This window comes from Lampetra fluviatilis, chromosome 23, assembly GCF_964198595.1.
Source record: "Lampetra fluviatilis chromosome 23, kcLamFluv1.1, whole genome shotgun sequence".
Taxonomy (NCBI): Eukaryota; Metazoa; Chordata; class Hyperoartia; order Petromyzontiformes; family Petromyzontidae; genus Lampetra; species Lampetra fluviatilis.
The window spans coordinates 1008693-1035131 of NC_136297.1; the positions used below are offsets into that span (position 1 = coordinate 1008693).

At 53.4% G+C, this 26439-nt stretch overlaps 1 protein-coding gene across 1 annotated transcript in view; it reads right to left on the reverse strand.

The window, feature by feature from the left end:
• Positions 1-26439, reverse strand: part of ENPP2 (ectonucleotide pyrophosphatase/phosphodiesterase 2) — a 78265-nt gene that overhangs the window by 40327 nt on the left and 11499 nt on the right. Inside the window, exon 7 of the mRNA XM_078866821.1 lies at positions 3377-3474. Within this exon, the coding sequence (XP_078722947.1) occupies positions 3377-3474 (98 nt within the window). The remainder of the gene's footprint in view (positions 1-3376; positions 3475-26439) is intronic.

Genomic DNA, 26439 nt, shown 5'->3' on the forward strand with positions numbered 1-26439 from the left:
CCACCAGAAAACAGGCCAGTGACTAAGGCTGAAAGACTGCGCCTGTCTGTTGTTTGGGACGTTCTTCCATGTAAGTTCTTAATAGGCACGCGTACCAAAATGTAATTACATGACATGTAGGCTGTGTGTGGCGGGATATATAAACTTTTAGGTTGAGGTGTAGATTTGTGCAGTAGTTTCAGGCTGCCGCGCCCGCCGCAATAAGTTAAAATGTAACGTTGTAAGCCTCATTTTGGCGCCCCTTTACCTTGGCGCCCGGGGACATATGTACCCCCCTGCCCCCCCCTAGCTACGCCTCTGCTGATGCACCACCTGTGCCCCCTACTGTGCCAACTTACTGTGCTTTAGCCACCCGGCGCTCCGCTCGTGGTTGTGATAGTCGCTCCTGCACCCTCCGTTGTTGTTGGAGGGCGACTGCCTCCAACTGCCCAGTAGCGTCCTTCACGAGCCTCTTCCACAGAGGCCGATCTTGACAACGCTGGTACCAGTCATCGGTAAGTCCACTTAGCTCCACGTCTTCCACATCACTCCATCTCTTTTCCAGCCCGTGCTGCACCTGTTTAGCCCCCTCGATCCGGCTGAACAAAAGCTGTTTTGGCATACGGTGGCCGGGCATGCGGGCTACATGACCTAGCCAACGCAGCCTTGCCTGCCGGAGGAGCTCACCAATGGGACTTTGCCCAGATCTTTCAAGGAATTGTGAGCTCCTCACACAATCCAGCCTGGTTCAGCCCAGGATGGATCATAGGCAGGCCAGCCTAAATGTTTCCAACCGTCGAAGATGCTCCATTAGGGGGGTCCACGTTTCACAAGCGTAGAGAAGGGAGGGAATGACTGTGGCCGAGAAGACCTGAAGCTTCGTGCGGAGCGACAGACCAGGTAGCTTCCACACAGCGATACGCAACCGATGAAATGATATTGCCGCTCGACTTATTCGGAATAAGACCTCTGCTGTTAAACTGGAGCCGGTCATAAGCACACTGCCCAGGTATGGGAAACTCTCCACTCTTTCCACTACTGCCCCATCACCGATTGGGAGTTGTGGGGGTGGTGTGTCCGATGGAACAAAATACCCAGGCAGGTGCTTAGTTTTGGTGGGACTGATGGTAAGGCCCCACCTCTTAGTGGCACGCTCCAGTCTCAGCAGCAGCGTCTCCAACTCCTCCTCTGAATGAGCAGCTATTACAAAATAATCGACCAATAGGGAGCCATCCCTTGATCGCACCTGGGCATCGATCAGCCTCCCATTATATCTGTACCAAATGGAAATTCCCCCGGTACAGATATTGAAGGCTTCACGAACTACATGGTCAAAATAGATGTTAAATAATGTGGGAGCCAGACGACATTCCTGTCGCACCCCAAGGTGTACAGGGAAAGGCTCTGACTCCCGGCCACGTAGTTTTACCCAGGCCCGCTCACCATAATGAAGGTCCTTAATGATCGTGAGCAGAGGGTCAGGGACTCCGAAAGCACAAAGAACAACCCAGAGCCCAGGCCTACTGATGGTATCATGGGCCTTGACCAGGTCAATAAAGCAGAGATGTAGGTCCTGTTGAAATTCCCTATACCTCTGCTGTAGCAGACGGACAGAAAATATGGTATCTGTGCAGGACCGCCCTCTCCTGAAACCGCATTGGGGCTCCGCAAGCCTCTCCTCAGCATGCCTAGCAAGGCGATGTTGAAATATCCTTGCCAGGATCTTTCCCGGCACACTGAGGAGTGAGATGCCCCTGTAGTTGTTACAGTCTGTGCGGTTCCCCTTATTAAAAAAGGGGACCATCAGGGCATCCTTCTAATCCTGAGGAACCCGTCCAGTGGTCCAGACTGTTATTATGATGTCATGTAGGGCAGTCTGTGTACAAACGCCATCCTCCCTCAGCATTTTGCTTCGGAGATCATCTCTGCTCGGTGCCTTTCCTGGTCTCAGACTCCGGATCGCCTTCAGTACTTCCTCAACAGATGGCACCTCAGCCAGCCACTCACAGGGGGTGACTTCTTCCAATATTTGAGGCACCGCAGCCTCGGCAGGGTCATCCCCACTTTGTGCCACGATGTTTTCCTGGCTGAGGGATTTCCCCTCCCCCAGGACCTCACAGAAATGCTCAGCAAATCTGCAAACCTGTTCCTGGGGGTCGAATATTGGATCACCGTTTTTCCCCTAATGATGATAATAAGTGTGGTGCTGTAGGTTACTTTTTTGATGGAGTTAAATAGTGATTTGTGATCGTGGGCCACTGAGGCAGACTCCATCTCCTCAGCAACCCGCGACCACCACCCATCCTTGCGCCTTATGGCTCTCCGAACCTCCGAGCGATGGTGCATACACACACACACGCACACGCACGCACACACATGAACACACGCACACACGTGAACACGCGCACACACATGAACACACGCACACACGTGAACACGCGCACACACATGAACACACGCACACACATGAACACGCGCACGGCAGCCCCGAGTTGATTACCCACTGCTGGATGCCGGCCTTCGGCAGTGCCGATCTTGGTTGCCGGTTTTACCCGGAACCGCGCAGTCGACAGCCACGACACCGAAGATCAACTCCGGTAATCTCATAGAGCAGGGAGAGCCTCCGTGGAGCGCCACGGTGGCTAGGAGATGTCAACTACCTTGGCTGGCACGCAGGAGGTCGAGGGTTCGATCCCGACACTGACAATGCCTGCTGTACATTTGGAGTCTGTGTCTCTATCTCATCATCATGGTGGCTATGGGATGTTAACTGCCTCGCCTGGTATGTAGGAGGGCACATTCACACGGAACTTGGGGCTGCAGCCACCGTTGGTTACTCTGCTCAGTCACCAGGAAAACGCTCGCCGAGTTTCTCTCGGTCTCACTTTCAGGAGGGTCCTGCCAGGTTGTTGCTGTGCGTGCGTGTGTGTGCGCGTGCGACCTCAAGTGAGTGACAATCTTTGTTGTTATTACGCGGTGTTGTTGTTACACGGTGTTGTTGTTACACACGCGGTATTAACCAGGGCGGCCGCTGGATCCGAACCGCTGAGGTCTGAACTTCGAAGCGATGTTCACCGCTTCCGTTATTATTCCACGTCGTGTTGAGCCAACACCCATTGTTGTACTGTACTTCTACGCCTGCCGGGTCCGTGCTCCCCCACCCCCGCCTTTACCTCACCTGTGGTAAAGCACGGCCACTGTAACCCCCCCCACCACCCACGTGCGTTGAACTTCTGTCGCACGGCCGCACGGAGCCGACCGTGCCAACCGGAGGTCCCCGCAAGACATGGGGAGACCCCCACCCCGCCACCCTCCCTCACCCAGCAGTGGAGAGACAACGGGGCCTGGCGCGCATGGGTGCGAGTGGAAATCGGGGGGGGGGGGGGGGATTACTCACGGAGTTTCTGCACCACGGGGATGATGGTCTTGTCGAAGTTGAGGTAGTCGGCTTTGTAGCCGTCCAGCGACACCAGGATGAGCGGAGGCTTCGAGAAGCTGCCAAACGCACGTGGGGAGGGGGGGGGGAGTTGTTACCGAGGCCGCTGTCGCCCCTCGCGTTTTCATCTTTGTCGTCGTCTTTGTTGTTGCTTGGTGGGGTGGGAGTGTTTAGTTTTGAGAAGCGGAGACACCCCGGCCCACCGTCTCCCTGTCAACGCTGGCTCCCAATCCAATCCCGGATCGGTTTCAACATCACACACACCATGCCCGCCTCTCCCCTCTCATCTCACTCCACTCCCCTCCACGCACTCTCCTTCCTCTCCCCTCTCACCTCACTCCACTCCCCTCCATGCACTCTCCTCTCCAGTGACCAAGGGTTTCTGTGGAATCCCCCAGTCACCCGATCACTCAGTGGTGGGAGGTCGCTCTTCTCTGCTGCTGCCCCCACAGTCTGGAACTCCCTTTTCCCAGCCATCCGTGCTGTCGACTTCCTGCCCCTCTTCTCCTGTGTCCAACTGCTTCCCTCTCTCTCTCTCCCACAGGCTCACACAGAGACCCACAGACTCACACAGAGACCCACAGACTCACACAGAGACCCACAGACTCACACAGAGACGCACAGACTCACACAGAGACCCACAGACTAACACAGAGACCCACAGACTCACACAGAGACCGACAGACTCACACAGAGACCCACGGACTCACACAGAGACCCACAGACTCACACAGAGACCCACAGACTCACCCAGAGACCCACAGACTAACACAGAGACCCACAGACTCGCACAGAGACCCACAGACTCACACAGAGACCCACAGACTCACTCAGAGACCCATAGACTCACACAGAGACCCACAGACTCAGACAGAGACCCATAGACTCACACAGTGACCCACAGACTCACACAGAGACCCACAGACTAACACAGAGACCCGTAGACTCCCACAGAGACCCACATACTCACACAGAGACCCATAGACTTACACAGAGACCCGTAGACTCACACAGAGACCCACAGACTATCACAGAGACCCACAGACTCACACAGAGACCCACAGACTCACACAGAGACCCACAGACTAACACAGAGACCCACAGACTCACACAGAGACCCACAGACTCACATAGAGACCCACAGACTCACACAGAGACCCACAGACTAACACAGAGACCCACAGACACACACAGAGACCCATAGACTCACACAGATACCCACAGACTCACACAGAGACCCACAGACTCACACAGAGACCCACAGACCCACACAGAGACCCACAGACTCACACAGAGACCCACAGACTCACACAGAGACCCACAGATTCACACAGAGACCCACAGACTCACACAGAGACCCACAGACTCACACAGAGACCCGTAGACTCACACACAGACCCACAGACTAACACAGAGACCCACAGACTCGCACAGAGACCCACAGACTCACACAGAGACCCACAGACTCACTCAGAGACCCATAGACTCACACAGAGACCCACAGACTCAGACAGAGACCCATAGACTCACACAGTGACCAACAGACTCACACAGAGACCCACAGACTAACACAGAGACCCGTAGACTCCCACAGAGACCCACATACTCACACAGAGACCCATAGACTTACACAGAGACCCGTAGACTCACACAGAGACCCACAGACTATCACAGAGACCCACAGACTCACACAGAGACCCACAGACTCACACAGAGACCCACAGACTAACACAGAGACCCACAGACTCACACAGAGACCCACAGACTCACATAGAGACCCACAGACTCACACAGAGACCCATAGACTCACACAGATACCCACAGACTCACACAGAGACCCACAGACTCACACAGAGACCCACAGACCCACACAGAGACCCACAGACTCACACAGAGACCCACAGACTCACACAGAGACCCACAGATTCACACAGAGACCCACAGACTCACACAGAGACCCACAGACTCACACAGAGACCCGTAGACTCACACACAGACCCACAGACTAACACAGAGACCCACAGACTCACACAAAGAACCACAGACTCAGACAGAGACCCACAGACTCACACAGAGACCCACAGACTCACACAGAGACCCACAGACTCACACAGAGACCCACAGACTAACACAAAGACCCACAGACTCACATAGAGATCCACAGACTCACACAGAGACCCACAGACTCACACAGAGACCCATAGACTCACACAAAGACCCACAGACTCCCACAGAGACCCACAGACTCACACAGAGACCCACAGACTCACACAGAGACCCACAGACTCACACAGAGACCCACAGACTCACCCAGAGACCCACAGACTAACACAGAGACCCACAGACTCGCACAGAGACCCACAGACTCACACAGAGACCCACAGACTCACTCAGAGACCCATAGACTCACACAGAGACCCACAGACTCAGACAGAGACCCATAGACTCACACAGTGACCCACAGACTCACACAGAGACCCACAGACTAACACAGAGACCCGTAGACTCACACAGAGACCCACATACTCACACAGAGACCCATAGACTCACACAGAGACCCGTAGACTCACACATAGACCCACAGACTATCACAGAGACCCACAGACTCACACAGAGACCCACAGACTCACACAGAGACCCACAGACTAACACAGAGACCCACAGACTCACACAGAGACCCACAGACTCACATAGAGACCCACAGACTCACACAGAGACCCACAGACTAACACAGAGACCCACAGACACACACAGAGACCCATAGACTCACACAGATACCCACAGACTCACACAGAGACCCACAGACTCACACAGAGACCCACAGACTCACACAGAGACCCACAGACTCACACAGAGACCCACAGACTCACACAGAGACCCACAGATTCACACAGAGACCCACAGACTCACACAGAGACCCACAGACTCACACAGAGACCCGTAGACTCACACACAGACACACAGACTAACACAGAGACCCACAGACTCACACAGAGACCCACAGACTCAGACAGAGACCCACAGACTCACACAGAGACCCACAGACTCACACAGAGACCCACAGACTCACACAGAGACCCACATACTAACACAAAGACCCACAGACTCACACAGAGACCCACAGACTCACACAGAGACCCACAGACTGACACAGAGAGCCACAGACTCACACAGAGACCCACAGACTAACACAGAGACCCACAGACTCGCATAAAGACCCACAGACTCACACAGAGACCCACAGACAAACACAGAGACCCACAGACTCACACAGAGACCCACAGACTAACACAGAGACCCACAGACTCACACAGAGACCCACAGACTAACACAGAGACCCACAGACTCACACAGAGACCCACAGACTCACACAGAGACCCACAGACTCACACAGTGACCCACAGACTAACACAGAGACCCACAGACTCACACAGAGACCCGTAGACTCACACACAGACCCACAGACTAACACAGAGACCCACAGACTTACACAGAGACCCACAGACTAACACATAGACCCACAGACTCACACAGAGACCCACAGACTGACACAGAGAGCCACAGACTCACACAGAGACCCACAGACTCACACAGAGACCCGTAGACTCACACAGAGACCCACAGACTAACACAGAGACCCACAGACTCGCACAAAGACCCACAGACTGACACAGAGAGCCACAGACTCACACAGAGACCCACAGACTCACACAGAGACCCGTAGACTCACACAGAGACCCACAGACTAACACAGAGACCCACAGACTCGCACAAAGACCCACAGACTCACACAGAGACCCACAGACTAACACAGAGACCCACAGACTCACACAGAGACCCACAGACTCACACAGAGACCCACAGACTCACACAGAGACCCACAGACTCACACAGAGACCCACAGACTCACACAGAGACCCACAGACTTACACAGAGACCTACAGACTGACACAGAGACCCACAGACTTACACAGAGACCCACAGACTAACACATAGACCCACAGACTCACACAGAGACCCACAGACTGACACAGAGAGCCACAGACTCACACAGAGACCCACAGACTCACACAGAGACCCGTAGACTCACACAGAGACCCACAGACTAACACAGAGACCCACAGACTCGCACAAAGACCCACAGACTCACACAGAGACCCACAGACTAACACAGAGACCCACAGACTCACACAGAGACCCACAGACTCACACAGAGACCCACAGACTCACACAGAGACCCACAGACTCACACAGAGACCCACAGACTCACACAGAGACCCACAGACTTACACAGAGACCTACAGACTTACACAGAGACCCACAGACTCACACAGAGACCCACAGATTCACACAGAGACCCACAGACTCACACAGAGACCGACAGACTCACACAGAGACCCGTAGACTCACACACAGACCCACAGACTAACACAGAGACCCACAGACTCACACAGAGACCCACAGACTCAGACAGAGACCCACAGACTCACACAGAGACCCACAGACTCACACAGAGACCCACAGACTCACACAGAGACCCACAGACTAACACAAAGACCCACAGACTCACACAGAGACCCACAGACTCACACAGAGACCCACAGACTCACACAGAGACCCATAGACTCACACAAAGACCCACAGACTCACACAGAGACCCACAGACTCACACAGAGACCCACAGACTCACACAGAGACCCACAGACACACACAGAGACCCATAGACTCACACAGATACCCACAGACTCACACAGAGACCCACAGACTCACACAGAGACCCACAGACTCACACAGAGACCCACAGACTCACACAGAGACCCACAGACTAACACAGAGACCCACAGACTCACACAGAGACCCACAGACTCACACAGAGACCCACAGACTCACACAGAGACCCCCAGACTCACACAGAGACCCACAGACTTACACAGAGACCCACAGACTTACACAGAGACCCACAGACTCACACAGAGCACCACAGATTCACACAGAGACCCACAGACTCACACAGAGACCCACAGACTCACACAGAGACCCGTAGACTCACACACAGACCCACAGACTAACACAGAGACCCACATACTAACACAAAGACCCACAGACTCACACAGAGACCCACAGACTCACACAGAGACCCACAGACTGACACAGAGAGCCACAGACTCACACAGAGACCCACAGACTAACACAGAGACCCACAGACTCGCATAAAGACCCACAGACTCACACAGAGACCCACAGACAAACACAGAGACCCACAGACTCACACAGAGACCCACAGACTAACACAGAGACCCACAGACTCACACAGAGACCCACAGACTAACACAGAGACCCACAGACTCACACAGAGACCCACAGACTCACACAGAGACCCACAGACTCACACAGAGACCCACAGACTAACACAGAGACCCACAGACTCACACAGAGACCCGTAGACTCACACACAGACCCACAGACTAACACAGAGACCCACAGACTTACACAGAGACCCACAGACTAACACATAGACCCACAGACTCACACAGAGACCCACAGACTGACACAGAGAGCCACAGACTCACACAGAGACCCACAGACTCACACAGAGACCCGTAGACTCATACAGAGACCCACAGACTAACACAGAGACCCACAGACTCGCACAAAGACCCACAGACTCACACAGAGACCCACAGACTAACACAGAGACCCACAGACTCACACAGAGACCCACAGACTAACACAGAGACCCACAGACTCACACAGAGACCCACAGACTAACACAGAGACCCACAGACTCACACAGAGACCCACAGACTCACACAGAGACCCACAGACTCACACAGAGACCCACAGACTAACACAGAGACCCACAGACTCACACAGAGACCCACAGACTCACACAGAGACCCACAGACTCACACAGAGACCCACAGACTCACACAGAGACCCACAGACTTACACAGAGACCTACAGACTTACACAGAGACCCACAGACTCACACAGAGACCCACAGATTCACACAGAGACCCACAGACTCACACAGAGACCCACAGACTCACACAGAGACCCGTAGACTCACACACAGACCCACAGACTAACACAGAGACCCACAGACTCACACAGAGACCCACAGACTCAGACAGAGACCCACAGACTCACACAGAGACCCACAGACTCACACAGAGACCCACAGACTCACACAGAGACCCACAGACTAACACAAAGACCCACAGACTCACACAGAGACCCACAGACTCACACAGAGACCCACAGACTCACACAGAGACCCATAGACTCACACAAAGACCCACAGACTCACACAGAGACCCACAGACTCACACAGAGACCCACAGACTCACACAGAGACCCACAGACACACACAGAGACCCATAGACTCACACAGATACCCACAGACTCACACAGAGACCCACAGACTCACACAGAGACCCACAGACTCACACAGAGACCCACAGACTCACACAGAGACCCACAGACTAACACAGAGACCCACAGACTCACACAGAGACCCACAGACTCACACAGAGACCCACAGACTCACACAGAGACCCACAGACTCACACAGAGACCCACAGACTTACACAGAGACCCACAGACTTACACAGAGACCCACAGACTCACACAGAGCACCACAGATTCACACAGAGACCCACAGACTCACACAGAGACCCACAGACTCACACAGAGACCCGTAGACTCACACACAGACCCACAGACTAACACAGAGACCCACAGACTTACACAGAGACCCACAGACTAACACATAGACCCACAGACTCACACAGAGACCCACAGACTGACACAGAGAGCCACAGACTCACACAGAGACCCACAGACTCACACAGAGACCCGTAGACTCATACAGAGACCCACAGACTAACACAGAGACCCACAGACTCGCACAAAGACCCACAGACTCACACAGAGACCCACAGACTAACACAGAGATCCACAGACTCACACAGAGACCCACAGACTAACACAGAGACCCACAGACTCACACAGAGACCCACAGACTCACACAGAGACCCACAGACTCACACAGAGACCCACAGACTAACACAGAGACCCACAGACTCACACAGAGACCCACAGACTCACACAGAGACCCACAGACTCACACAGAGACCCACAGACTCACACAGAGACCCACAGACTTACACAGAGACCTACAGACTTACACAGAGACCCACAGACTCACACAGAGACCCACAGATTCACACAGAGACCCACAGACTCACACAGAGACCCACAGACTCACACAGAGACCCGTAGACTCACACACAGACCCACAGACTAACACAGAGACCCACAGACTCACACAGAGACCCACAGACTCAGACAGAGACCCACAGACTCACACAGAGACCCACAGACTCACACAGAGACCCACAGACTCACACAGAGACCCACAGACTCACACAGAGACCCACAAACTCACACAGAGACCCACAGACTCACACAGAGACCCACAGATTCACACAGAGACCCACAGACTCACACAGAGACCCACAGACTCACACAGAGACCCGTAGACTCACACACAGACACACAGACTAACACAGAGACCCACAGACTCACACAGAGACCCACAGACTCAGACAGAGACCCACAGACTCACACAGAGACCCACAGACTCACACAGAGACCCACAGACTCACACAGAGACCCACATACTAACACAAAGACCCACAGACTCACACAGAGACCCACAGACTCACACAGAGACCCACAGACTGACACAGAGAGCCACAGACTCACACAGAGACCCACAGACTAACACAGAGACCCACAGACTCGCATAAAGACCCACAGACTCACACAGAGACCCACAGACAAACACAGAGACCCACAGACTCACACAGAGACCCACAGACTAACACAGAGACCCACAGACTCACACAGAGACCCACAGACTAACACAGAGACCCACAGACTCACACAGAGACCCACAGACTCACACAGAGACCCACAGACTCACACAGAGACCCACAGACTAACACAGAGACCCACAGACTCACACAGAGACCCGTAGACTCACACACAGACCCACAGACTAACACAAAGACCCACAGACTTACACAGAGACCCACAGACTAACACATAGACCCACAGACTCACACAGAGACCCACAGACTGACACAGAGAGCCACAGACTCACACAGAGACCCACAGACTCACACAGAGACCCGTAGACTCATACAGAGACCCACAGACTAACACAGAGACCCACAGACTCGCACAAAGACCCACAGACTCACACAGAGACCCACAGACTAACACAGAGACCCACAGACTCACACAGAGACCCACAGACTAACACAGAGACCCACAGACTCACACAGAGACCCACAGACTAACACAGAGACCCACAGACTCACACAGAGACCCACAGACTCACACAGAGACCCACAGACTCACACAGAGACCCACAGACTAACACAGAGACCCACAGACTCACACAGAGACCCACAGACTCACACAGAGACCCACAGACTCACACAGAGACCCACAGACTCACACAGAGACCCACAGACTTACACAGAGACCTACAGACTTACACAGAGACCCACAGACTCACACAGAGACCCACAGATTCACACAGAGACCCACAGACTCACACAGAGACCCACAGACTCACACAGAGACCCGTAGACTCACACACAGACCCACAGACTAACACAGAGACCCACAGACTCACACAGAGACCCACAGACTCAGACAGAGACCCACAGACTCACACAGAGACCCACAGACTCACACAGAGACCCACAGACTCACACAGAGACCCACAGACTAACACAAAGACCCACAGACTCACACAGAGACCCACAGACTCACACAGAGACCCACAGACTCACACAGAGACCCACAGACTCACACAGAGACCCACAGACTCACACAGAGACCCACAGACTAACACAGAGACCCACAGACTCACACAGAGCACCACAGATTCACACAGAGACCCACAGACTCACACAGAGACCCACAGACTCACACAGAGACCCGTAGACTCACACACAGACCCACAGACTAACACAGAGACCCACAGACTTACACAGAGACCCACAGACTAACACATAGACCCACAGACTCACACAGAGACCCACAGACTGACACAGAGAGCCACAGACTCACACAGAGACCCACAGACTCACACAGAGACCCGTAGACTCATACAGAGACCCACAGACTAACACAGAGACCCACAGACTCGCACAAAGACCCACAGACTCACACAGAGACCCACAGACTAACACAGAGACCCACAGACTCACACAGAGACCCACAGACTAACACAGAGACCCACAGACTCACACAGAGACCCACAGACTCACACAGAGACCCACAGACTCACACAGAGACCCACAGACTAACACAGAGACCCACAGACTCACACAGAGACCCACAGACTCACACAGAGACCCACAGACTCACACAGAGACCCACAGACTCACACAGAGACCCACAGACTTACACAGAGACCTACAGACTTACACAGAGACCCACAGACTCACACAGAGACCCACAGATTCACACAGAGACCCACAGACTCACACAGAGACCCACAGACTCACACAGAGACCCGTAGACTCACACACAGACCCACAGACTAACACAGAGACCCACAGACTCACACAGAGACCCACAGACTCAGACAGAGACCCACAGACTCACACAGAGACCCACAGACTCACACAGAGACCCACAGACTCACACAGAGACCCACAGACTAACACAAAGACCCACAGACTCACACAGAGACCCACAGACTCACACAGAGACCCACAGACTCACACAGAGACCCATAGACTCACACAAAGACCCACAGACTCACACAGAGACCCACAGACTCACACAGAGACCCACAGACTCACACAGAGACCCACAGACACACACAGAGACCCATAGACTCACACAGATACCCACAGACTCACACAGAGACCCACAGACTCACACAGAGACCCACAGACCCACACAGAGACCCACAGACTCACACAGAGACCCACAGACTCACACAGAGACCCACAGATTCACACAGAGACCCACAGACTCACACAGAGACCCACAGACTCACACAGAGACCCGTAGACTCACACACAGACCCACAGACTAACACAGAGACCCACAGACTCACACAGAGAACCACAGACTCAGACAGAGACCCACAGACTCACACAGAGACCCACAGACTCACACAGAGACCCACAGACTCACACAGAGACCCACAGACTAACACAAAGACCCACAGACTCACACAGAGATCCACAGACTCACACAGAGACCCACAGACTCACACAGAGACCCATAGACTCACACAAAGACCCACAGACTCACACACAGACCCACAGACTAACACAGAGACCCACAGACTCACACAGAGACCCACAGATTCACACAGAGACCCACAGACTCACACAGAGACCCACAGACTCACACAGAGACCCGTAGACTCACACACAGACCCACAGACTAACACAGAGACCCACAGACTCACACAGAGAACCACAGACTCAGACAGAGACCCACAGACTCACACAGAGACCCACAGACTCACACAGAGACCCACAGACTCACACAGAGACCCACAGACTAACACAAAGACCCACAGACTCACACAGAGATCCACAGACTCACACAGAGACCCACAGACTCACACAGAGACCCATAGACTCACACAAAGACCCACAGACTCACACACAGACCCACAGACTAACACAGAGACCCACAGACTTACACAGAGACCCACAGACTAACACATAGACCCACAGACTCACACAGAGACCCACAGACTGACACAGAGAGCCACAGACTCACACAGAGACCCACAGACTCACACAGAGACCCGTAGACTCATACAGAGACCCACAGACTAACACAGAGACCCACAGACTCGCACAAAGACCCACAGACTCACACAGAGACCCACAGACTAACACAGAGACCCACAGACTCACACAGAGACCCACAGACTAACACAGAGACCCACAGACTCACACAGAGACCCACAGACTCACACAGAGACCCACAGACTCACACAGAGACCCACAGACTAACACAGAGACCCACAGACTCACACAGAGACCCACAGACTCACACAGAGACCCACAGACTCACACAGAGACCCACAGACTCACACAGAGACCCACAGACTTACACAGAGACCTACAGACTTACACAGAGACCCACAGACTCACACAGAGACCCACAGATTCACACAGAGACCCACAGACTCACACAGAGACCCACAGACTCACACAGAGACCCGTAGACTCACACACAGACCCACAGACTAACACAGAGACCCACAGACTCACACAGAGACCCACAGACTCAGACAGAGACCCACAGACTCACACAGAGACCCACAGACTCACACAGAGACCCACAGACTCACACAGAGACCCACAGACTAACACAAAGACCCACAGACTCACACAGAGACCCACAGACTCACACAGAGACCCACAGACTCACACAGAGACCCATAGACTCACACAAAGACCCACAGACTCACACAGAGACCCACAGACTCACACAGAGACCCACAGACTCACACAGAGACCCACAGACACACACAGAGACCCATAGACTCACACAGATACCCACAGACTCACACAGAGACCCACAGACTCACACAGAGACCCACAGACCCACACAGAGACCCACAGACTCACACAGAGACCCACAGACTCACACAGAGACCCACAGATTCACACAGAGACCCACAGACTCACACAGAGACCCACAGACTCACACAGAGACCCGTAGACTCACACACAGACCCACAGACTAACACAGAGACCCACAGACTCACACAGAGAACCACAGACTCAGACAGAGACCCACAGACTCACACAGAGACCCACAGACTCACACAGAGACCCACAGACTCACACAGAGACCCACAGACTAACACAAAGACCCACAGACTCACACAGAGACCCACAGACTCACACAGAGACCCACAGACTCACACAGAGACCCACAGACTAACACAGAGACCCACAGACTCACACAGAGACCCACAGACTCACACAGAGACCCACAGACTCACACAGAGACCCACAGACTCACACAGAGACCCACAGACTTACACAGAGACCTACAGACTTACACAGAGACCCACAGACTCACACAGAGACCCACAGATTCACACAGAGACCCACAGACTCACACAGAGACCCACAGACTCACACAGAGACCCGTAGACTCACACACAGACCCACAGACTAACACAGAGACCCACAGACTCACACAGAGACCCACAGACTCAGACAGAGACCCACAGACTCACACAGAGACCCACAGACTCACACAGAGACCCACAGACTCACACAGAGACCCACAGACTAACACAAAGACCCACAGACTCACACAGAGACCCACAGACTCACACAGAGACCCACAGACTCACACAGAGACCCATAGACTCACACAAAGACCCACAGACTCACACAGAGACCCACAGACTCACACAGAGACCCACAGACTCACACAGAGACCCACAGACACACACAGAGACCCATAGACTCACACAGATACCCACAGACTCACACAGAGACCCACAGACTCACACAGAGACCCACAGACCCACACAGAGACCCACAGACTCACACAGAGACCCACAGACTCACACAGAGACCCACAGATTCACACAGAGACCCACAGACTCACACAGAGACCCACAGACTCACACAGAGACCCGTAGACTCACACACAGACCCACAGACTAACACAGAGACCCACAGACTCACACAGAGAACCACAGACTCAGACAGAGACCCACAGACTCACACAGAGACCCACAGACTCACACAGAGACCCACAGACTCACACAGAGACCCACAGACTAACACAAAGACCCACAGACTCACACAGAGATCCACAGACTCACACAGAGACCCACAGACTCACACAGAGACCCATAGACTCACACAAAGACCCACAGACTCACACACAGACCCACAGACTAACACAGAGACCCACAGACTCACACAGAGACCCACAGATTCACACAGAGACCCACAGACTCACACAGAGACCCACAGACTCACACAGAGACCCGTAGACTCACACACAGACCCACAGACTAACACAGAGACCCACAGACTCACACAGAGAACCACAGACTCAGACAGAGACCCACAGACTCACACAGAGACCCACAGACTCACACAGAGACCCACAGACTCACACAGAGACCCACAGACTAACACAAAGACCCACAGACTCACACAGAGATCCACAGACTCACACAGAGACCCACAGACTCACACAGAGACCCATAGACTCACACAAAGACCCACAGACTCACACACAGACCCACAGACTAACACAGAGACCCACAGACTTACACAGAGACCCACAGACTAACACATAGACCCACAGACTCACACAGAGACCCACAGACTGACACAGAGAGCCACAGACTCACACAGAGACCCACAGACTCACACAGAGACCCGTAGACTCATACAGAGACCCACAGACTAACACAGAGACCCACAGACTCGCACAAAGACCCACAGACTCACACAGAGACCCACAGACTAACACAGAGACCCACAGACTCACACAGAGACCCACAGACTAACACAGAGACCCACAGACTCACACAGAGACCCACAGACTCACACAGAGACCCACAGACTCACACAGAGACCCACAGACTAACACAGAGACCCACAGACTCACACAGAGACCCACAGACTCACACAGAGACCCACAGACTCACACAGAGACCCACAGACTCACACAGAGACCCACAGACTTACACAGAGACCTACAGACTTACACAGAGACCCACAGACTCACACAGAGACCCACAGATTCACACAGAGACCCACAGACTCACACAGAGACCCACAGACTCACACAGAGACCCGTAGACTCACACACAGACCCACAGACTAACACAGAGACCCACAGACTCACACAGAGACCCACAGACTCAGACAGAGACCCACAGACTCACACAGAGACCCACAGACTCACACAGAGACCCACAGACTCACACAGAGACCCACAGACTAACACAAAGACCCACAGACTCACACAGAGACCCACAGACTCACACAGAGACCCACAGACTCACACAGAGACCCATAGACTCACACAAAGACCCACAGACTCACACAGAGACCCACAGACTCACACAGAGACCCACAGACTCACACAGAGACCCACAGACACACACAGAGACCCATAGACTCACACAGATACCCACAGACTCACACAGAGACCCACAGACTCACACAGAGACCCACAGACCCACACAGAGACCCACAGACTCACACAGAGACCCACAGACTCACACAGAGACCCACAGATTCACACAGAGACCCACAGACTCACACAGAGACCCACAGACTCACACAGAGACCCGTAGACTCACACACAGACCCACAGACTAACACAGAGACCCACAGACTCACACAGAGAACCACAGACTCAGACAGAGACCCACAGACTCACACAGAGACCCACAGACTCACACAGAGACCCACAGACTCACACAGAGACCCACAGACTAACACAAAGACCCACAGACTCACACAGAGATCCACAGACTCACACAGAGACCCACAGACTCACACAGAGACCCATAGACTCACACAAAGACCCACAGACTCCCACAGAGACCCACAGACTCACACAGAGACCCACAGACTCACACAGAGACCCACAGACTCACACAGAGACCCACAGACTCACCCAGAGACCCACAGACTAACACAGAGACCCACAGACTCGCACAGAGACCCACAGACTCACACAGAGACCCACAGACTCACTCAGAGACCCATAGACTCACACAGAGACCCACAGACTCAGACAGAGACCCATAGACTCACACAGTGACCCACAGACTCACACAGAGACCCACAGACTAACACAGAGACCCGTAGACTCACACAGAGACCCACATACTCACACAGAGACCCATAGACTCACACAGAGACTCGTAGACTCACACATAGACCCACAGACTATCACAGAGACCCACAGACTCACACAGAGACCCACAGACTCACACAGAGACCCACAGACTAACACAGAGACCCACAGACTCACACAGAGACCCACAGACTCACATAGAGACCCACAGACTCACACAGAGACCCACAGACTAACACAGAGACCCACAGACACACACAGAGACCCATAGACTCACACAGATACCCACAGACTCACACAGAGACCCACAGACTCACACAGAGACCCACAGACTCACACAGAGACCCACAGACTCACACAGAGACCCACAGACTCACACAGAGACCCACAGATTCACACAGAGACCCACAGACTCACACAGAGACCCACAGACTCACACAGAGACCCGTAGACTCACAAACAGACACACAGACTAACACAGAGACCCACAGACTCACACAGAGACCCACAGACTCAGACAGAGACCCACAGACTCACACAGAGACCCACAGACTCACACAGAGACCCACAGACTCACACAGAGACCCACAGACTAACACAAAGACCCACAGACTCACACAGAGACCCACAGACTCACACAGAGACCCACAGAATCACACAGAGACCCACAGACTAACACAGAGACCCACAGACTCACACAGAGACCCACAGACTCACACAGAGACCCACAGACTCACACAGAGACCCACAGACTAACACAGAGACCCACAGACTCACACAGAGACCCACAGACTCACACAGAGACCCACAGACTCACACAGAGACCCACAGACTCACACAGAGACCCACAGACTTACACAGAGACCCACAGACTTACACAGAGACCCACAGACTCACACAGAGCACCACAGATTCACACAGAGACCCACAGACTCACACAGAGACCCACAGACTCACACAGAGACCCGTAGACTCACACACAGACCCACAGACTAACACAGAGACCCACAGACTTACACAGAGACCCACAGACTAACACATAGACCCACAGACTCACACAGAGACCCACAGACTGACACAGAGAGCCACAGACTCACACAGAGACCCACAGACTCACACAGAGACCCGTAGACTCACACAGAGACCCACAGACTAACACAGAGACCCACAGACTCGCACAAAGACCCACAGACTCACACAGAGACCCACAGACTAACACAGAGACCCACAGACTCACACAGAGACCCACAGACTAACACAGAGACCCACAGACTCACACAGAGACCCACAGACTAACACAGAGACCCACAGACTCACACAGAGACCCACAGACTCACACAGAGACCCACAGACTCACACAGAGACCCACAGACTAACACAGAGACCCACAGACTCACACAGAGACCCACAGACTCACACAGAGACCCACAGACTCACACAGAGACCCACAGACTCACACAGAGACCCTCAGACTTACACAGAGACCTACAGACTTACACAGAGACCCACAGACTCACACAGAGACCCACAGATTCACACAGAGACCCACAGACTCACACAGAGACCCACAGACTCACACAGAGACCCGTAGACTCACACACAGACCCACAGACTAACACAGAGACCCACAGACTCACACAGAGACCCACAGACTCAGACAGAGACCCACAGACTCACACAGAGACCCACAGACTCACACAGAGACCCACAGACTCACACAGAGACCCACAGACTAACACAAAGACCCACAGACTCACACAGAGACCCACAGACTCACACAGAGACCCACAGACTCACACAGAGACCCATAGACTCACACAAAGACCCACAGACTCACACAGAGACCCACAGACTCACACAGAGACCCACAGACTCACACAGAGACCCACAGACTCACACAGAGACCCACAGACTCACACAGAGACCCACAGACTCACACAGAGACCCACAGACTCACACAGAGACCCACAGACTAACACAGAGACCCACAGACTAACACAGAGACCCACAGACTCACACAGAGACCCACAGACTCACACAGAGACCCACAGACTAACACAGAGACCCACAGACTAACACAGAGACCCACAGACTCACACAGAGACCCACAGACTAACACAGAGATCCACAGACTTACACAGAGACCCACAGACTAACACATAGACCCACAGACTCACACAGAGACCCACAGACTGACACAGAGAGCCACAGACTCACACAGAGACCCACAGACTCACACAGAGACCCGTAGACTCACACAGAGACCCACAGACTAACACAGAGACCCACAGACTCGCACAAAGACCCATAGACTCACACAGAGACCCACAGACTAACACAGAGACCCACAGACTCACACAGAGACCCACAGACTAACACAAAGACCCACAGACTCACACAGAGACCCACAGACTAACACAGAGACCCACAGACTCACACAGAGACCCACAGACTCACACAGAGACCCACAGACTCACACAGAGACCCACAGAATAACACAGAGACCCACAGACTCACACAGAGACCCACAGACTCACACAGAGACCCACAGACTCACACAGAGACCCACAGACTCACACAGAGACCCACAGACTCACACAGAGACCCACAGACTCACACAGAGACCCACAGACTCACACAGAGACCCACAGACTCACACAGAGACCCACAGACTAACACAGAGACCCACAGACTAACACAGAGACCCACAGACTCACACAGAGACCCACAGACTCACACAGAGACCCACAGACTAACACAGAGACCCACAGACTAACACAGAGACCCACAGACTCACACAGAGACCCACAGACTAACACAGAGACCCACAGACTTACACAGAGACCCACAGACTAACACATAGACCCACAGACTCACACAGAGACCCACAGACTGACACAGAGAGCCACAGACTCACACAGAGACCCACAGACTCACACAGAGACCCGTAGACTCACACAGAGACCCACAGACTAACACAGAGACCCACAGACTCGCACAAAGACCCATAGACTCACACAGAGACCCACAGACTAACACAGAGACCCACAGACTCACACAGAGACCCACAGACTAACACAAAGACCCACAGACTCACACAGAGACCCACAGACTAACACAGAGACCCACAGACTCACACAGAGACCCACAGACTCACACAGAGACCCACAGACTCACATAGAGACCCACAGAATAACACAGAGACCCACAGACTCACACAGAGACCCACAGACTCACACAGAGACCCACAGACTCACACAGAGACCCACAGACTCACACAGAGACCCACAGACTTACACAGAGACCCACAGACTCACACAGAGACCCACAGACTAACACAGAGACCCACAGACTAACACAGAGACCCACAGACTCACACAGAGACCCACAGACTCACACAGAGACCCACAGACTAATACAGAGACCCACAGACTAACACAGAGACCCACAGACTCACACAGAGACCAACATACTAACACAGAGACGCACAGACTTACACAGAGACCCACAGACTAACACATAGACCCACAGACTCACACAGAGACCCACAGACTAACACAGAAACCCACAGACTCACACAGAGACCCACAGACTCACAGAGAGCCACAGACTCACACATAGACCCATAGACTCACACAGAGGCCCACAGACTCACACAGAGACCCATAGACTCACACAGAGACCCACAGACTCACACAGAGACCCACAGACTCACACAGAGACCCACAGACTCACACAGAGACCCACAGACTCACACAGAGACCCGTAGACTCACACAGAGACCCACAGACTAACACAGAGACCCACAGATTCACACAAAGACCCACAGACTCACACAGAGACCCACATACTCACACAGAGACCCGTAGACTCACACAGAGACCCGTAGACTCACACAGAGACCCACAGACTCACACAGAGACCCACAGACTCACACAGAGACCCACAGATTCACACAGAGACCCACAGACTCACACAGAGACCCACAGACTCAGACAGAGACCCACAGACTCACACAGAGACCCACAGACTCACACAGAGACCCACAGACTCACACAGAGACCCACAGACTAACACAAAGACCCACAGACTCACACAGAGACCCACAGACTCACACAGAGACCCACAGACTCACACAGAGACCCATAGACTCACACAAAGCCCCACAGACTCACACAGAGACCCACAGACTCACACAGAGACCCACAGACTCACACAGAGACCCACAGACTCACACAGAGACCCACAGACTCACACAGAGACCCACAGACTCACACAGAGACCCACAGACTCACACAGAGACCCACAGACTCACACAGAGACCCACAGACTAACACAGAGACCCACAGACTAACACAGAGACCCACAGACTCACACAGAGACCCACAGACTCACACAGAGACCCACAGACTAACACAGAGACCCACAGACTAACACAGAGACCCACAGACTCACACAGAGACCCACAGACTAACACAGAGACCCACAGACTCACACAGAGACCCACAGACTAACACAGAGACCCACAGACTCACACAGAGACCCACAGACTAACACAGAGACCCACAGACTCACACAGAGACCCACAGACTCACACAGAGACCCACAGACTCACACAGAGACCCACAGACTAACACAGAGACCCACAGACTCACACAGAGACCCACAGACTCACACAGAGACCCACAGACTCACACAGAGACCCACAGACTCACACAGAGACCCACAGACTCACACAGAGACCCACAGACTCACACAGAGACCCACAGACTAACACAGAGACCCACAGACTAACACAGAGACCCACAGACTCACACAGAGACCCACAGACTCACACAGAGACCCACAGACTCACACAGAGACCCACAGAATAACACAGAGACCCACAGACTCACACAGAGACCCACAGACTCACACAGAGACCCACAGACTCACACAGAGACCCACAGACTCACACAGAGACCCACAGACTCACACAGAGACCCACAGACTCACACAGAGACCCACAGACTAACACAGAGACCCACAGACTAACACAGAGACCCACAGACTCACACAGAGACCCACAGACTCACACAGAGACCCACAGACTAACACAGAGACCCACAGACTAACACAGAGACCCACAGACTCACACAGAGACCCACAGACTAACACAGAGACCCACAGACTCACACAGAGACCCACAGACTAACACAGAGACCCACAGACTCACACAGAGACCCACAGACTAACACAGAGACCCACAGACTCACACAGAGACCCACAGACTCACACAGAGACCCACAGACTCACACAGAGACCCACAGACTAACACAGAGACCCACAGACTCACACAGAGACCCACAGACTCACACAGAGACCCACAGACTCACACAGAGACCCACAGACTCACACAGAGACCCACAGACTAACACAGAGACCCACAGACTAACACAGAGACCCACAGACTCACACAGAGACCCACAGACTAACACAGAGACCCACAGACTCACACAGAGACCCACAGACTAACACAGAGACCCACAGACTCACACAGAGACCCACAGACTAACACAGAGACCCACAGACTCACACAGAGACCCACAGACTCACACAGAGACCCACAGACTCACACAGAGACCCACAGACTAACACAGAGACCCACAGACTCACACAGAGACCCACAGACTCACACAGAGACCCACAGACTCACACAGAGACCCACAGACTCACACAGAGACCCACAGACTCACACAGAGACCCACAGACTCACACAGAGACCCACAGACTAACACAGAGACCCACAGACTAACACAGAGACCCACAGACTCACACAGAGACCCACAGACTCACACAGAGACCCACAGACTCACACAGAGACCCACAGAATAACACAGAGACCCACAGACTCACACAGAGACCCACAGACTCACACAGAGACCCACAGACTCACACAGAGACCCACAGACTCACACAGAGACCCACAGACTTACACAGAGACCCACAGACTCACACAGAGACCCACAGACTAACACAGAGACCCACAGACTAACACAGAGACCCACAGACTCACACAGAGACCCACAGACTCACACAGAGACCCACAGACTAATACAGAGACCCACAGACTAACACAGAGACCCACAGACTCACACAGAGACCAACAGACTAACACAGAGACGCACAGACTTACACAGAGACCCACAGACTAACACATAGACCCACAGACTCACACAGAGACCCACAGACTAACACAGAAACCCACAGACTCACACAGAGACCCACAGACTCACAGAGAGCCACAGACTCACACATAGACCCATAGACTCACACAGAGGCCCACAGACTCACACAGAGACCCATAGACTCACACAGAGACCCACAGACTCACACAGAGACCCACAGACTCACACAGAGACCCACAGACTCACACAGAGACCCACAGACTCACACAGAGACCCGTAGACTCACACAGAGACCCACAGACTAACACAGAGACCCACAGATTCACACAGAGACCCACAGACTCACACAGAGACCCACATACTCACACAGAGACCCGTAGACTCACACAGAGACCCGTAGACTCACACAGAGACCCACAGACTCACACAGAGACCCACAGACTCACACAGAGACCCACAGATTCACACAGAGACCCACAGACTCACACAGAGACCCACAGACTCACACAGAGACCCGTAGACTCACACACAGACCCACAGACTAACACAGAGACCCACAGACTCACACAGAGACCCACAGACTCAGACAGAGACCCACAGACTCACACAGAGACCCACAGACTCACACAGAGACCCACAGACTCACACAGAGACCCACAGACTAACACAAAGACCCACAGACTCACACAGAGACCCACAGACTCACACAGAGACCCACAGACTCACACAGAGACCCATAGACTCACACAAAGCCCCACAGACTCACACAGAGACCCACAGACTCACACAGAGACCCACAGACTCACACAGAGACCCACAGACTCACACAGAGACCCACAGACTCACACAGAGACCCACAGACTCACACAGAGACCCACAGACTCACACAGAGACCCACAGACTCACACAGAGACCCACAGACTCACACAGAGACCCACAGACTAACACAGAGACCCACAGACTAACACAGAGACCCACAGACTCACACAGAGACCCACAGACTCACACAGAGACCCACAGACTAACACAGAGACCCACAGACTAACACAGAGACCCACAGACTCACACAGAGACCCACAGACTAACACAGAGACCCACAGACTCACACAGAGACCCACAGACTAACACAGAGACCCACAGACTCACACAGAGACCCACAGACTAACACAGAGACCCACAGACTCACACAGAGACCCACAGACTCACACAGAGACCCACAGACTCACACAGAGACCCACAGACTAACACAGAGACCCACAGACTCACACAGAGACCCACAGACTCACACAGAGACCCACAGACTCACACAGAGACCCACAGACTCACACAGAGACCCACAGACTCACACAGAGACCCACAGACTCACACAGAGACCCACAGACTAACACAGAGACCCACAGACTAACACAGAGACCCACAGACTCACACAGAGACCCACAGACTCACACAGAGACCCACAGACTAACACAGAGACCCACAGACTAACACAGAGACCCACAGACTCACACAGAGACCAACAGACTAACACAGAGACCCACAGACTTACACAGAGACCCACAGACTAACACATAGACCCACAGACTCACACAGAGACCCACAGACTAACACAGAGACCCACAGACTCACACAGAGACCCACAGACTCACACAGAGAGCCACAGACTCACACATAGACCCATAGACTCACACAGAGGCCCACAGACTCACACAGAGACCCATAGACTCACACAGAGACCCACAGACTCACACAGAGACCCACAGACTCACACAGAGACCCACAGACTCACACAGAGACCCGTAGACTCACACAGAGACCCACAGACTAACACAGAGACCCACAGACTCGCACAAAGACCCACAGACTCACACAGAGACCCACAGACTAACACAGAGACCCACAGACTCACACAGAGACCCACAGACTAACACAGAGACCCACAGACTC